General features: G+C 38.8%; 1 protein-coding gene across 1 annotated transcript; it reads left to right on the top strand.

The window, feature by feature from the left end:
• The first annotated feature begins 570 nt into the window (after positions 1-570).
• LOC140239941 (DNA-directed RNA polymerase I subunit RPA49-like) lies at positions 571-13,121 on the top strand. Its single transcript, XM_072319759.1, has 11 exons — positions 571-696; positions 2,602-2,723; positions 2,986-3,062; positions 3,596-3,740; positions 4,178-4,325; positions 5,370-5,453; positions 6,197-6,293; positions 7,554-7,693; positions 8,397-8,493; positions 10,123-10,245; positions 11,534-13,121. The coding sequence occupies exons 1-11, from the start codon at positions 645-647 to the stop codon at positions 11,778-11,780; spliced, it is 1,332 nt and encodes a 443-aa protein (XP_072175860.1). The 5' UTR covers positions 571-644; the 3' UTR covers positions 11,781-13,121.
• Positions 13,122-13,483: the final 362 nt, after the last annotated feature.

Below are 13,483 nucleotides of genomic sequence, written 5' to 3'. Positions count from 1 at the left end.
TATTATCACTTTTTGGGATATCTCAGCCATTTGAAAACCAATTTTCATCAAATAAACGTTGAATCCTTCTTAAAATTACATGCTCTTTCATATTTCATAAGAGGTTTCTCATTATCTCACTTAATGTAAAAAACATGAATCCCCACCTCAACCAGTAAATTTACTGTACTGCCCCTTTAAGAATAATTTACATCTAGGCCTAGACACTAAAGGACCCCTAGATAAAGTACACTCTTAATTCTAACGTTACTTGCTTTTTGCAACTTTGATGGCAGCATGAGCAGGTAGGTGTCCCGTTACAAAAAAAGTGGTTTTCAGCAGCCCAGTCTATCCTGCCGACTACAACGTGCACGTTATTCACTATGAGGTTTTTATTTCAACCAAGTCGAGTTGCGTGAAGAGATATAGAGCTAGCATGCATAGCGCTGCTAGCGGCACACAACTAGTCACGTGACACTTATCATAGTATCACCTGATAACAATATCCACAGCCAGGCCACATGTGCAACAGCCATGTGCAACAGCATTGTACAGTGTGTGTGCACATTTGCTAGCAGCGAGTCAGTCGAGTGTTGAGCTCTCGCAGTGTGTGAAGTGGTGTCCGTCGAGCGCCATCCCAGCAGCGGCCAGTTCAGAAAGCAAAAATGGCTTCGTGTTCATATATTTCTCAGGAAGACCAGGAAAAGTTCACGCTTGGTGAGATGAACTACATGGGTACATGTACTAAAATTTCACTCCCAGATAACACAACCAATCTGTTGATTTGTTGCAATTTAGCATTATTGCATTGTCCCACACCTGAGATATTTTGTGGTGCTGAAAATATGTCTGTTTTGTTTGTGTTTTTTTTTTAATGATTTCAATTTAATGTGGGTATTGCCCGCACAGTCTTCTTATGTCCATGCTGAAGTATTATTTTCTATTCATACCTTTTGCAAATCAATTAATGATGATTAAGCTCTCCTCACCTCTACTGCACTTCACCAATTGTCATGATTGTGGGGACTTTTTGATTGCGTGGACGTGGGGTGGCCGCCAGTCTCGTACGAAAGCGGCTCGAAATGGCCGTAGCCCACTCGGCACGTCCGCGGTGTTAAATTTATCGCACATTTCGATTTCAGTGCACGCCGTTCGTGACGTACTGCTATGACGTCATGCCCCCCGTCTCCTCTAGCGGACTATTGGTTGCGCAATCAATGTGATGACGTCATCACGTCATAAATCTTTGGGCATTGTTGGGTGGACGTGAAATCCCTCGAACATGCGTTAGCGATTCTGGGGTTGGACATGCTGGAGAACCTTGAGCATGCGCAGTTCTTTAAAATGACGTCATTTCCTCGATGGTCACGTCCGTCCAGGGGGTGAAATCAAAAAGTCCCTGATAAGGCTCCAACACACACCTAGCACTGTACCGCAGCAGCGACCCCAATATACAAATAATGACTGCTATGAGGGGCACAGTTAAAATTATGGGCCCAAGGTGATGTGAAAACCATAACTATGCCCGAAGCTGAGGGTATAGTTATGGTTTTCACATCACTGAGGGCCTACATAATTTTAACTGTGTCCCGAATATCAAGCTGTCATTATTTGTTTTATATACCGAAAATATAGGTTCCGAAATATAGATACCGTAGCATTCGTAATCAACGCTGATCGACAGCGCGGCAGTCGTATCATTGGTGCGTACATGTGACGTGATCTATGTGTACGGGGTTGCGACTGTCTGTCTCCAAACGTATTTTACAGGGCACAGTCAATCAACTGTGCCCCGGGCACAGTAAATCATGACGTCATTTTGATCAACAATGGGGCACAGTTATTTTCATGGCTCCCCTTTTAACCAATCAGATGAGAGGATTCTATATTTGAGGTATATAATACGTACTAGCGCCCCGCGCCGGGGTTAACCTAGCACCAGGCACCACACAATGACAAAGTGGACCAAACACTAACTGATGCGACCAGCACGCAGCCCCAACGCGACGCGTTGGTATAACTGTGTACAAGGAGCGCCCTGGGGTTAATAGCCAAACACCTAACCCAGTCAGTGCCAAAATTTACTAAAGTTTAACTCGTCACCGATCGTGAACTTGAAGTATATACTAATACAGTAGTCCCTAGTATACTTGGCACATGTTTATGTTGACCAAAAGATCGGTCTGTATATCTGGTCATCAGGGTTATGTTCCGCGGAGACTGTGTCTGGCTTCACGGAATCCCCTAACGTCAAAAAAATAAAAGACTCCTCTTGACAGGCGGATCTTTCTGTCTAGTGTTTATGGTGAATGTGTGTTAAAGCAATATCAGCTCGTCCTTAATGGATTAATTGAATGTGTTTTTAAACAAGGCCTATATTCACTATTTTTTTGTGGCTAATCTGTATAATATTTCCTGCTAAAGTCACTTAAATGGCTACATAATCTTTGAGTAAATTCCTCTCTAGGCCCCTAACAGAAAAATCTGCATACATCAGGCTGACATAGTTTATATTCATGTAATGACCCTAATGTACACAAAACAAGCTAGAGCATGATTTGAATTAAATCATAATATCAATGTATTTCGTCCGTTTGTCTTGCAATATATTGTGTTGAATAGCCAAATTCTCCCATGGCCGGCTTCAGCGGAATGCAGAGGGAACATGGAGAAAGGTGCCCTCATTTTCACTTCTCAAGAGCTCGGAGTCAGATGATCCGAGGAAAAGTTTGAGAAGAATATTGGTAAGAAAAGTTGATTAAAGTTTTGATAAACTTCATGAAAATCATTCGTAAAATGAGAAGGTATAAAAGGTTACTTGTACCAAAAAATGAGATGTGGAATATAATAGATGCTGCTAAAGATATATGATATTTTTTAAGAAACAGTATATTTGGTCAAAATTGGAGAAAAAAAAAATGAATGTCTGAGATCTCCATGATACATTATGCTGAATGGAAATGAGAACCTTGTAAGACTATCCTCAGTGTATGCTCAATTCCTCAGGTGGCTGACGGAGACTCCATGCAGTATGTTGGACAGAATTATGGAGACCAGGCATCGAAGGCAAATTCCATGTGCAAGTGAGTGGTCAATCAATCATTTGTACCTTCATTTTCTTTCTCTGTAAAGATTCATTCTTGTATTTGCAGTTTTGTATGTTTTACTACCTTTCCTCAAATGTTTTGGTATTAATTCTCAAAAAAGTTTAGTACAGTTGTAATTGATTCTTTCTGTGTGAGCTTTTTAAAAAAATTGTTGTTGTTATTGTTATTATTATCATTATTATTATTATTATTATTATTATTATTATTATTATTATTATTATTATTATTATTTTTGTATCTGGTTTGTTGTATTCTGTGGGATAAAGATCAAGGATAGCAGACTTCCCAAGTCCCCATTCAATATTCTGCATGAAACTCTGTGAAACAAACTATTTTTTCATGTCCTGACAAAAAAAAAGAAGCAAAATCCTCCTAATTCAAGAATCAGTGCCACCAGTCGAGATCCATGTAGTGTAACTCACCAGTGTTTCTGTGAAAATTCTTCAGAATCTCTGTGATATTAACAATTGTGTAATAAGACTTATTCTTTGTACTGTTCCAATTGCCAGGTACTTTGTGGGTGTGCTTGATAAGAAACGGGGCAAGATGAAGGTGTACGACGCTCAGCTTTTGGAGCTCCATCCCTGGCTTGGGAAGAAGGAGAGTAAGGCTGAGGAGGAGGAGGAATCAAAGGATCTGTCCTACGCGGAGAAGGTAAAGAAAAATCATTTTTGGTCTTTGCTTCTGCCCTTTCAAACTCACAGTAAGTACTGGAGTTGCTGGGGCGACCTGCAAAAAGTACAATCATAATCTCAGATTTCAAAAGAAAGGGGTGTCGCAGTGCATAACATCCTAAAAGAATGACACCAAGTTTGCTGTAACTTGAAAAATGCCTGCAAAAATCTATTCACATTTCTAAACAATTATTAATTAAGTATAGATTATTCCGAAGCAGGTTTGTAAGCAGCAATAAAAGCTAAGCAATGTTATAATCATTGGTTTAAGGGGTTGTTCTTGAAATCAGATAAATCATATTAAATGTGTATAGAACTTAAAAAGCATGCTGCATCATTTGAATATTGATGCTTTAACTGAACATATAGCTGACATAGCTGTATAAATCCCCTTTCATGTGTATTTGGCAAATTCAGCAAGACAGATTGACAGAAGCATTTGGCAGCTCTCGGAAGCAGCGTGCCATGGAGTCCCGGCTTCGTGGGCAAGTTGGATCAGAGGCCCTTGAATCTTCAGCTGCCAAGGCCCTATCTCATGCAGGCAGCTTGTCGAGTACACCCATCAGTGAGTGTATCTATGCCTCATTCATTTCATTTCCTTCACAGCGTAGTCGGGGCAATTACCCCCCGAGGGCAATTACTCCCCGCCTAAATACTGTTTAGTGATAAGGTTAGAGTAAAGATTAGGGTTAGGGTTAGGCTTAGGGTATAGAGTTTGGGTAAGGGTTAGTCATAGGTTCAGGATTAGGATTAAGGTTAGGGTCAGGGGAAGGGTCTTGGGTAATTGCCCAGGGGGTAATTGCGCTGGACCCCTTTTACAGGGAAGATTCTGTAGAGATCAATGTATTCATAACATGTAATTTTGCCAGGTCAACTATATATTTTTTTTTATTTCGGGGGGGGGGGGGGGGAACAAATTTCGATTGTTGATTTATAATCCTGTCAATGGCAATTACGGTGAATTGATGATAATTTGTGTGTGTGTGTGTGTGTGTGTGTGTGTGTGTATGTTTGTCTGTGTGTCTGTGTGAAGAGGATCTTACAATAAATCATCAAGTAAACAGATTGCAAGTGGTTTATTCAGAAGCTGTGTCCTACTACTAATAATAATAATGATAATATGAACACTTGTAATGCGCCAGTATCCATCATGAATAGATGCTCATGGCACATCTTATGAGAACAAGAGTGTCTTGTGACTCCTTCTCAAGTGTATTGGTCAGTTGATGGCCATGAATCATCAGCTTACAGGGCTACATTAAATAGATACAGGAAGTTGGATGTTTGTGAAATAGTTTCTTAAGGTTGATTAGTTGGTAACTAGACATGAGAGGAGGATGAAATGAGTGTGTAAACCAAAGCAAGTAGTGGTGGTATGTATTGCCGGCAATATATTAAATATCCCAAATTTCGATGTACTACCCGTAGTACCTCTGTCATTGCATACTGCCATTGTGTCAGAAATGCTACATTTGAAATGTTATCTACTATTCATCTAAGCCCTGTATGAAAAGAAGCTACTCCAGTGGTTTTAGAACACTGGGTCAAAGACTATGAATACCCTCTTGACCTGTAAATATTATTCATCATATTTCATTTTGTTCTGCAGAAGAAGATCAAGGTACCAGCGATCTGCTGCCCCCACATGACCCGACGGCTACATTGCTCCAAGATGTCTTCAAGCTTCGCGATTGTATCCTTTACCTAAAATTGAAGGCAGCTGGCAATTTTTAACCCGTTGAACACGAGTCCCGAGTATACGCAGACAAGTGTCTACCGACGGTATTCAAACCTAAATGCCTTATTACCCTAGCGCATCAAGACATTTTCATGTGTTGTTAAATTCGCGGTCCAACTATGAGTCTCAAACTTTGCAAAAATTTAAATCTTGGCAAAATTAAGAGCTTATACAGTAATTGCAGAGCTATTTAGAATATATTAATTATTTATGTCCTAGATTAGATGAGACCAGCGTGTTGTTATCTTTTCAGAATTTTGGTTTTAGTTTGAGATCTTGTTACTGAAAAAGAAAGACTAGGTCATATTCCTTAAGTTTTATTTGTTGCCTGAATGTGACAAATTTCTTTCCATCTTATCCCCTGACTTCCTGTCAAATTTTTGTAATCAGAATCATGTAGAACAATTCTTTGTTAATGGTATGATTAATCTAAAGTGGTCTTTTCCTCATGCTTACAGAATTGATGTAAATTTGTGAGTTGTTGCAGGCCTCGGCTTTGGATTGTACCAAGAAATTCTGAAGTGTGGCGGGACTACAGTTTTACTGTCAAAATTCTGCTGCAGTCTCCATGAGCATCAGACGCTTTGTTAGCCTCTTGCTCGAATCAGTAGCTGTAAAATGTGGATAGTTGGATGCCTGTTCTTTGCTGTGTCTTTTTATGCAATAGTGATGCTTTCCTTGATGATAAAATCTTCCAGTGATATCACCAACACATTGGGATGTCCTCAAACCTCTGGCGGAGGAATTAATCGATGGTGCCACGAAGAATGCATCTCAATGGAAAACCTCCAAGAAGTAAGTTGTGCTCACACTGCTAGATAGTTTCCATTTCCTTCATTCCAGATCCTTCCCTCTGTGAAGGCTAACAAAACTGACATACTTCATTTTCCTTAGAACAAGAGCCTTTTATAGCAAAGTGATGGATGCATCATTTGAGTAGAATCTAACACTTGAAATCTTGTATTTGACCCAATATTGATCAAAATTCACATTTATCATTCATTTGGGCTTATTCTAATCATAATCCTCCTTATCAGTTTTGTGTCACAATGACCTTTGCATGGAGTGTCAGATTATTACCTAAAAATGGACTTGTCTCGCTTACATTACAGTCAGTGTATCATGCTTTTTTCATGAAGTGGGGGAGGGATTTAAGGATACCAGTAAACTAGCATGGCAAGTTTTAGTCGACATCCTGGTTTGATACTACATTATGCCATGTGTTTAATGAGTATACTGTAAAGTAAGAAATATTTGCAGCATGAAATTTTCATGAGTTGGAGCCAACAGCTTTTTCCACAGCCTGAAATTTTGCTAATTGCCACTGGTGTCCAATGCATTATAGTGCAGACAAAAACTTTTGAATGCATTGTAATTTCCTGAATTTTGCCTCTCGTTAAATTCACAAAATTAGAATGCACACAAAACTTTCTGGTTTTATGGTAGTATTTTGCAAATTGGGAGTCGGAAGACAATTACTGCAGAGGTTGTATAGCAATAGAGAACTGCAGAATTCATACCCCTTACAGAAGTTACAGATTTAACCCTAGTGAGACAAATATACAGCTAATTTGCATCACAGGATGCAAAATTTGTTTTAGTGGTAAATTTGTGCAATCATTAGTCAACTCTGAATAATTGGTCGAAAATTAGAATACACTGCAAAATATACTGCATGATAAAGGATGAGTACTTTACTACCCTTAGAGGACATTGTAATAGGCTCTTCTATGCAGCAGATCAGTGATTAGAATCCAGTTTGCACATGTTAGGTGCTGCTATGTTGGGCAAAGCCATTTGCAAGCATTGTAGTCTCCAGAAACAGCCTCTGCAATGCAGGTACATAGAAAACTTATTCAAGTACAAATTGTGTAAGTTAGGAAACCAGTGTAGAAGACATGATGGATTAACAGGACAAGCGTTGTAGTCTCCAGAAACAGCCTCTGCAATGCAGGTACATAGAAAACTTATTCCAGTACAAATTGTGTAAGTTGTGAAACCAGTGTAGAAGACATGATGGATTAACAGGATGATGTTCACCCACCTATATTCCAGGTACCCCCATTATGTATTGAACCACCTAACTGGCCTTAGACACCTGCAGGAGGATCGCCAGACCACCCAAGCTGTATGTCTGGTGTATGTCTCCTTCCTCATGCAGCTCCACAAGACACACCCAAAGGACATGAAAGGCAGTAAGCATTAGATCAGAATGTCTCCCTTGTATATTCTGCTCCGAGAGCCAGGGAAAATTCTCATGACTGCATTCACTGGAGTGAAATGCTTTTCAACTTAGTGAGCATAATCTAGTCCCAGCATAGTCTATGATGTACCATAAAAATAAAAATGTTTGTGCAAGTAACTTTTCACACGGCTGGGTGAGATGAATTTCACATGTTTTACATCTGTGGAATTAAAAAAAAAAAAGAAATCAATAGGGTTATTTATATCAAGTAACAATGCTTTTATTTTTGCCCGACCTAGTTTCTGGTCGTGCAAAATGCACAAAATTTCCACTTTTATAGTACTGTCAGAAATGCAAAATTGGGAAATTGTGCATATCTTTCATACACTCATGATAGGAAACAATGTATCCCATGTATGCAGGTAAAATCTAGGCAAGGGAATGTCTGACGGCCAGTAATATGACATTTTGACAATGTGCCATTCTATTAATACTGAAAAAAATCAAACAAGTCTCTCTTGATTTCATCCCCTGTCTTATGCTTTTCATGTACATGATCACCGTCAAGTTTTGAGAATGTAGTTTTGACTTTGCTTATGACAATATTGATCAAGAAATCACACAACTGATATGAGAGAGATTTGCAATGTTTTTGTACATATATACATACATGTATTCTTCTTATTGTCTGTCAATCGAATGTCCATCCCCAGAGAAATGCCTACCGGGCGTCCCACGAGACATCAGGATACACCTCTTTGAGTCATTTACACAGATGGTACCGACACCAGACGGCAAACGAGAAGACAGGTGATTGGATGTGATTCGCCGTACCACTTGTAGTTACCTAGCAACTAACCTGCTAAGGGAGCACTCTATCAAGTACTGTACACACTTATATTTCACATACAGAAATTTTTAAGAGTTCTTGATTTCACACTTTGTGGTCTTTTCATTATTACAATAATTGAAACTACAACAACAGCATAAGAAAAAATTTCAGAAGGTGTGATTTCTCAAACGAACAATTTCGTTTGAAAAAAGCATAACATAAGCCAGATTTTACTGCAAGTATTTAGACCATAACAGGGACTGCTATTAACAAATCAATGGTATCAGTGCTCCACTACAAGCAGTCACTTGATATTGCACTGCTAATGTGCTGGCCTGGGACAGTGCATCTAGGGCAATATTTGTTTTCGTTTTTGTTAATACCTTTCACATGTTGCTATTTTCCCAATAAAGAGCCTGTGAGCAAATTCAAGAAGATAAACCACCACGAAAATCGTAGCATAATATACTGTAAAACAAGATATTTTAGTTAGTTTGTTTGTTCGTTTTTGTTTTGTTTTTTTTTTTGTATATAGAAAGCCATATTGCGTTATTCATTTGTAGCCGCATGTAGTGCATGTAGTACAATATACACTGTACTAGTAAGGCTGCCATTTGTTGTCAATTCGGGCTCTTCAGGGGCGATTTCTGAGATGGTAGCCTTCTTTGGCATTGACGTGACCTGACCTCCCGTGAATTGATAATGATCGTTTTTAAACTTTACCATCGGATGTAGGGTTTGCAGGACATCTTACAGAGTACATTGTGGCTGGATTGGGCCAGGTCGGGTGGTGGGGTGATCTACATCTACATTTAAGGGTATGTGTGTGGGGCGTGAGTGTATATGTGTTGAGACAAGGATGTGTGGGGTGTGTGTGTGGGGGGGGGGGGAGGGGGGGAGGTGTAGTTGTTGTGGAAGTTCAAGTTATGTTTGGGTAATGTAGATCTTCTCGCCCCCTGGTTTGGCTTGTTCCAGTCCCTGCAGTGAACGCACTTTTTTTTTCAGTTGGAAGGGAGGATGAAACTGTTAATTGGTCACTCATTAGTTTATTTGCGTGTTTGTTTGTTTTATTCTCCTTCCCCATCTCGGAATATCGCTCTTGAACAAGATCTGATTTGTATATGGTAACCTAATGTTCTGCCTTTTTTTGTTCTTTTTTACATTTCCTCTACATTGTTCAGTGATTGTGTTATTCTAATCAAGTTAATTGTTGTAAATAGTGTGATTCTGTATAATTTTTCAATAAAACATAAATAAAAAATAAAAATAAAAAAATATATTTTAGTGGCATGAAATTTCCACAAATTGGAGCTGACAGCCTTTTTCACGGCATGAAATTTTGGCGAAGTGCCTATGGCATTCAATGCATATAGTGTAGACAAAAGCCTTCGTGTGCATTTTAATTTTGCAAATCTTGGCTCTCGCAAAATTCGCGATATTAAGATGCATGCGAATATTCCTCATTTTACAGTACAGTCACACATATCAAGACATTAAAACATCAAGAAATAAGTCCCTAGTATCAAGTATTGTGATATGAGTTTTAAAAGTAGAATGGGGAAAGCGACTGACTGCATGTACATTTTCTTTGTTCCATTTTATCATAGGTTCCTGCCCAAGAGACTAAAGGACAAACTCCTCTCTTACATCCTGGTACTTGCCCAGCTAATTGACAGCTTCCACACAGAGGTCACGACCCTTAGCGAGGACCTTGGCATCCCTGTCAAGAAGTATGGGCAGCTAGATTGATTTGGTTTTGTTTGAGTTTTTGCGATTGTGGAATACTGTACTGAACGGAGAAATGTATACGTGCATGTCACATTCATATCAGTATCAGAGTCATTATTTTCACGTGTCTTTAATTTCACAAATAGCACCTGACTCGCGAAATTTGCGAAAATAAAAACTTCGTGAAGTATTTGACGTATACAGTATTTGTTGTTTTCTAGTGAAATCTGCTTTAGTTTGGATACAACTTTTTACTTCTGATTCCACAATCACTGAGAGAAAGCCATGCCAGTGTTTCATTTTATTCCAGCCATTTGCATTCCTTGTCTTTGGATGTGTTTTATTTTCACTGTTAATCTTTGTGACCTTAGATACAGCTCTCATCTTTTGATGAGAAAGCTGAAGTGAAATTCTCCCTGTGTAGCTTTGAAGTACAATTTTGAAGAGGAATACATTTCATATCGGTTTGCAGAAGTACAGAAGTTACCCGTTTGATATATTATTGACATCTCACAACAGGGAGTGGGAGAGAAAATTGAAACCAAATAGTGCTCCTTTTAATATACAAGTGTGCATCTCTCCCCAGATAGCATGTTGTCTGACTGTATTTATATCTTTGCAGGGTACCTGTTTGCACAATAGTTGGTAGATTTGCATGCCTTTGACTGCACAGCCATTTCACATTTAGTTCTGATGAATTTGTTAGACACCCCTAGCAGCCAAGAGAGGATAGGCATGATAAGCTGATGCTTGTCCTGCTCTTTTTCTACTCAAATTTACTTTTTTTAAATCACTTTCAGTGCAGAATGGGTTTCAGATGATGCAATTTCAATAACACTGATGACATCTTCATAAAATTGATATTTTGTGTTCATGATGACCAAATAGTTTTTTTTTTTTTTTGTGGTCCCTTTCTTTCATTTTTGATTTTCTAAGTATTGCTGTGCATTAATTATGTTCATGTAATTCCTTTTTGTAACAAATACAGTCGACTCCTGTTATAACAAAGTCCTTGGGACCGGCAGTTTTCTTTCGTTATATTGAAATTTTGATATAACGGAACAAAAAAGAGCAGATAATGTTGGGCTTGAATTTTTACTGCGTTGTAACCGGAATTTTGTTATAACCATATTCGTTATAATGGAAATGCACTGTATGTGATATGATATCCGCTATTCAGGGGCTGATGGATGGAGAATGAATGAATCTGTAGGCTGATGGGGATAATTTTTGTCCCACCAGAATAAGTTTTCACACCTTCCCCCTTTGTTTACAATGCATTGTACCTAGATTGATCACTCATGCCAGAGCTATTGGATGCAGAACTGTTACCCAAACTGTGGCTTCGCCGGCTCAGCTGAAGAGAAAGAAACGAATCAAGAAGGATCCCGATGATGATGACGATGACGACTATGATCTCGCAACCACCCCGATGTCCAAGGGCCTTGCCCAGAAGGCTCTCTTTATCGAACTCAGTGCCCCACTGCAGAGGATGTCTACGGGGAGTGGAAAGCGACCCTTTGGGGGTCGGAGATGATATCAACAAGAAGCATTAAATAGACAAGAACTGTTTTTAAGGGCTGGAGGTGTTACTTCATTGAAGGAGGGATCAATTGTCACCAAAGTTTTCTCTCACCGTACATAGTTTTCCTCCCCTCCCTTAGCTTCCTCTGTCGGTGTGAGTTGCCTAAAAGTGAATGGATACCAGATGGCACTGGAAAGGGTAGCTCTGCACTACTCCTGGGGCAATATTCCTGGGGTACACAACTAGTGTACCTGTTATATCACACACTCTGAATACACCCTTTACTTGGATGCATATGGCAGTGACTACCCAAGCTTTTGTACTTGCATTTAATTCAAAATGCCCTAGCTGTGGTGTGAGTTGTACCAACTAATTCAGATGTAACAATTCCCAAGGATTATAGAGCCAAAGGTGTCTTTTTTTTTTAGCACTCATTCACTAACAGCAAGATTCTAAGCTCTTTGCTAAAATATGAACAAAGTTACTGTGAGGGTTAACAGAAAGAATAAACAAGAACTTGAATTGAAGGTTTGATTGTTATTTTGTGAGAGAGTGGTAGGAAAACTGTACCCCCTATTTTTTTCCCCTCTTCCTATGTAGCTCTCAAAGTCACCCACTTCCATTGATATGAAGCTTCACATCAGTTTCTTGCTTGCTTTGAGGGCCGTAATTGTATTTCTCTCAATAATTTTTGTACAACAGTGGACTGTTGGCATTGGCCCTTATTGCAAACTTCTCAAAGTCTGCAGTGTAGGAATTTTTTTTTTTTTTTTTTTTTTTTTTACATTAGAATGCACTACTGGAATAGAAAACCATACCCACTGATTTAGCAAAAGTAATTTTGCTGTGCAAATTTTATTTTATCAAGTTTTAGTTCAGGTAGAATCTTAGTTATTTCAACTCTAAAAAGATAGAGCTAACTGTGATGTCTTCAGAACTTCGTGTACAGTGATGCAATTTGAAGTACCAATAAAATGATGTCTGACAATTTCAGAGTAAGCAATTTATTGGTGTATGGAGATATGCAGGAATTCTTCTCTTTAATTCCTCCCTTGTAAGTTTTATGGGAAATTTGTTCCCTTTGTCTGTTCTTGTGAGAAGATCTGATGGTCGGACATTACCCATCCTGCTCATAGCAGTCAATGATGCATCATAGAAGTACAGATGTATCACATTTCTGGTCTCGGCAGATTTGCAAGAAATATTATTTATTGAAAATATGAATAACCCTGGTAACTGCACTCACAGGAGAATCAAAACTGTGTCTGTACTGAAAGGAATTTTTGAGAAAGTTCCTAATGTCTGCCTTACTGTGTGTGCAAAAAGAAAAAATAACTTGATATTCAGAGTAAACAGTTTTGTCTCGTGTATGATTTGTGTAATTTCTTGAACAGTAAGCTTGTTACATATACAGTACATAAGACATGAGATGTCTTGAGTTTTTTAGCAGAATTGATTTTGCAGAGATGCTTTTGGCTCTCATATCACAGAGCAAACAGAACAACAATAGGATAGCTCCCTATGTAATTCAGCAGACAATGTGTTTTATGTAAGCATTTGTGTGTATGAATGTATGTATATACTGCATGGTATAATGTGTGTGTGTGTGCATGTTATGTTGTGGGTAGGTGTCGCATATTAATCATATTTTATTCAATTGGGATATATAAGAGGACTGGTGGATAGGCAGATACATAGAAACAGCCGTGCAGTTA

Source organism: Diadema setosum, chromosome 16 (genome assembly GCF_964275005.1).
Source record: "Diadema setosum chromosome 16, eeDiaSeto1, whole genome shotgun sequence".
Lineage (NCBI taxonomy): Eukaryota > Metazoa > Echinodermata > Echinoidea > Diadematoida > Diadematidae > Diadema > Diadema setosum.
The sequence above is the reverse complement of the archived record's forward strand: the minus strand, read 5'-3'. Positions and strand labels throughout refer to the sequence as shown.

Excerpts from the sequence above, each read along its gene's own strand:
- LOC140239941 (XM_072319759.1), top strand. The coding sequence starts at position 645 with ATGGCTTCGTGTTCATATATTTCTCAGGAAGACCAGGAAAAGTTCACG. Across the intron at positions 5,454-6,196 it reads TGTCTTCAAGCTTCGCGATT|TGATATCACCAACACATTGG; the intron begins GTATCCTTTACC and ends AAAATCTTCCAG. Across the intron at positions 7,694-8,396 it reads CCCAAAGGACATGAAAGGCA|AGAAATGCCTACCGGGCGTC; the intron begins GTAAGCATTAGA and ends GTCCATCCCCAG.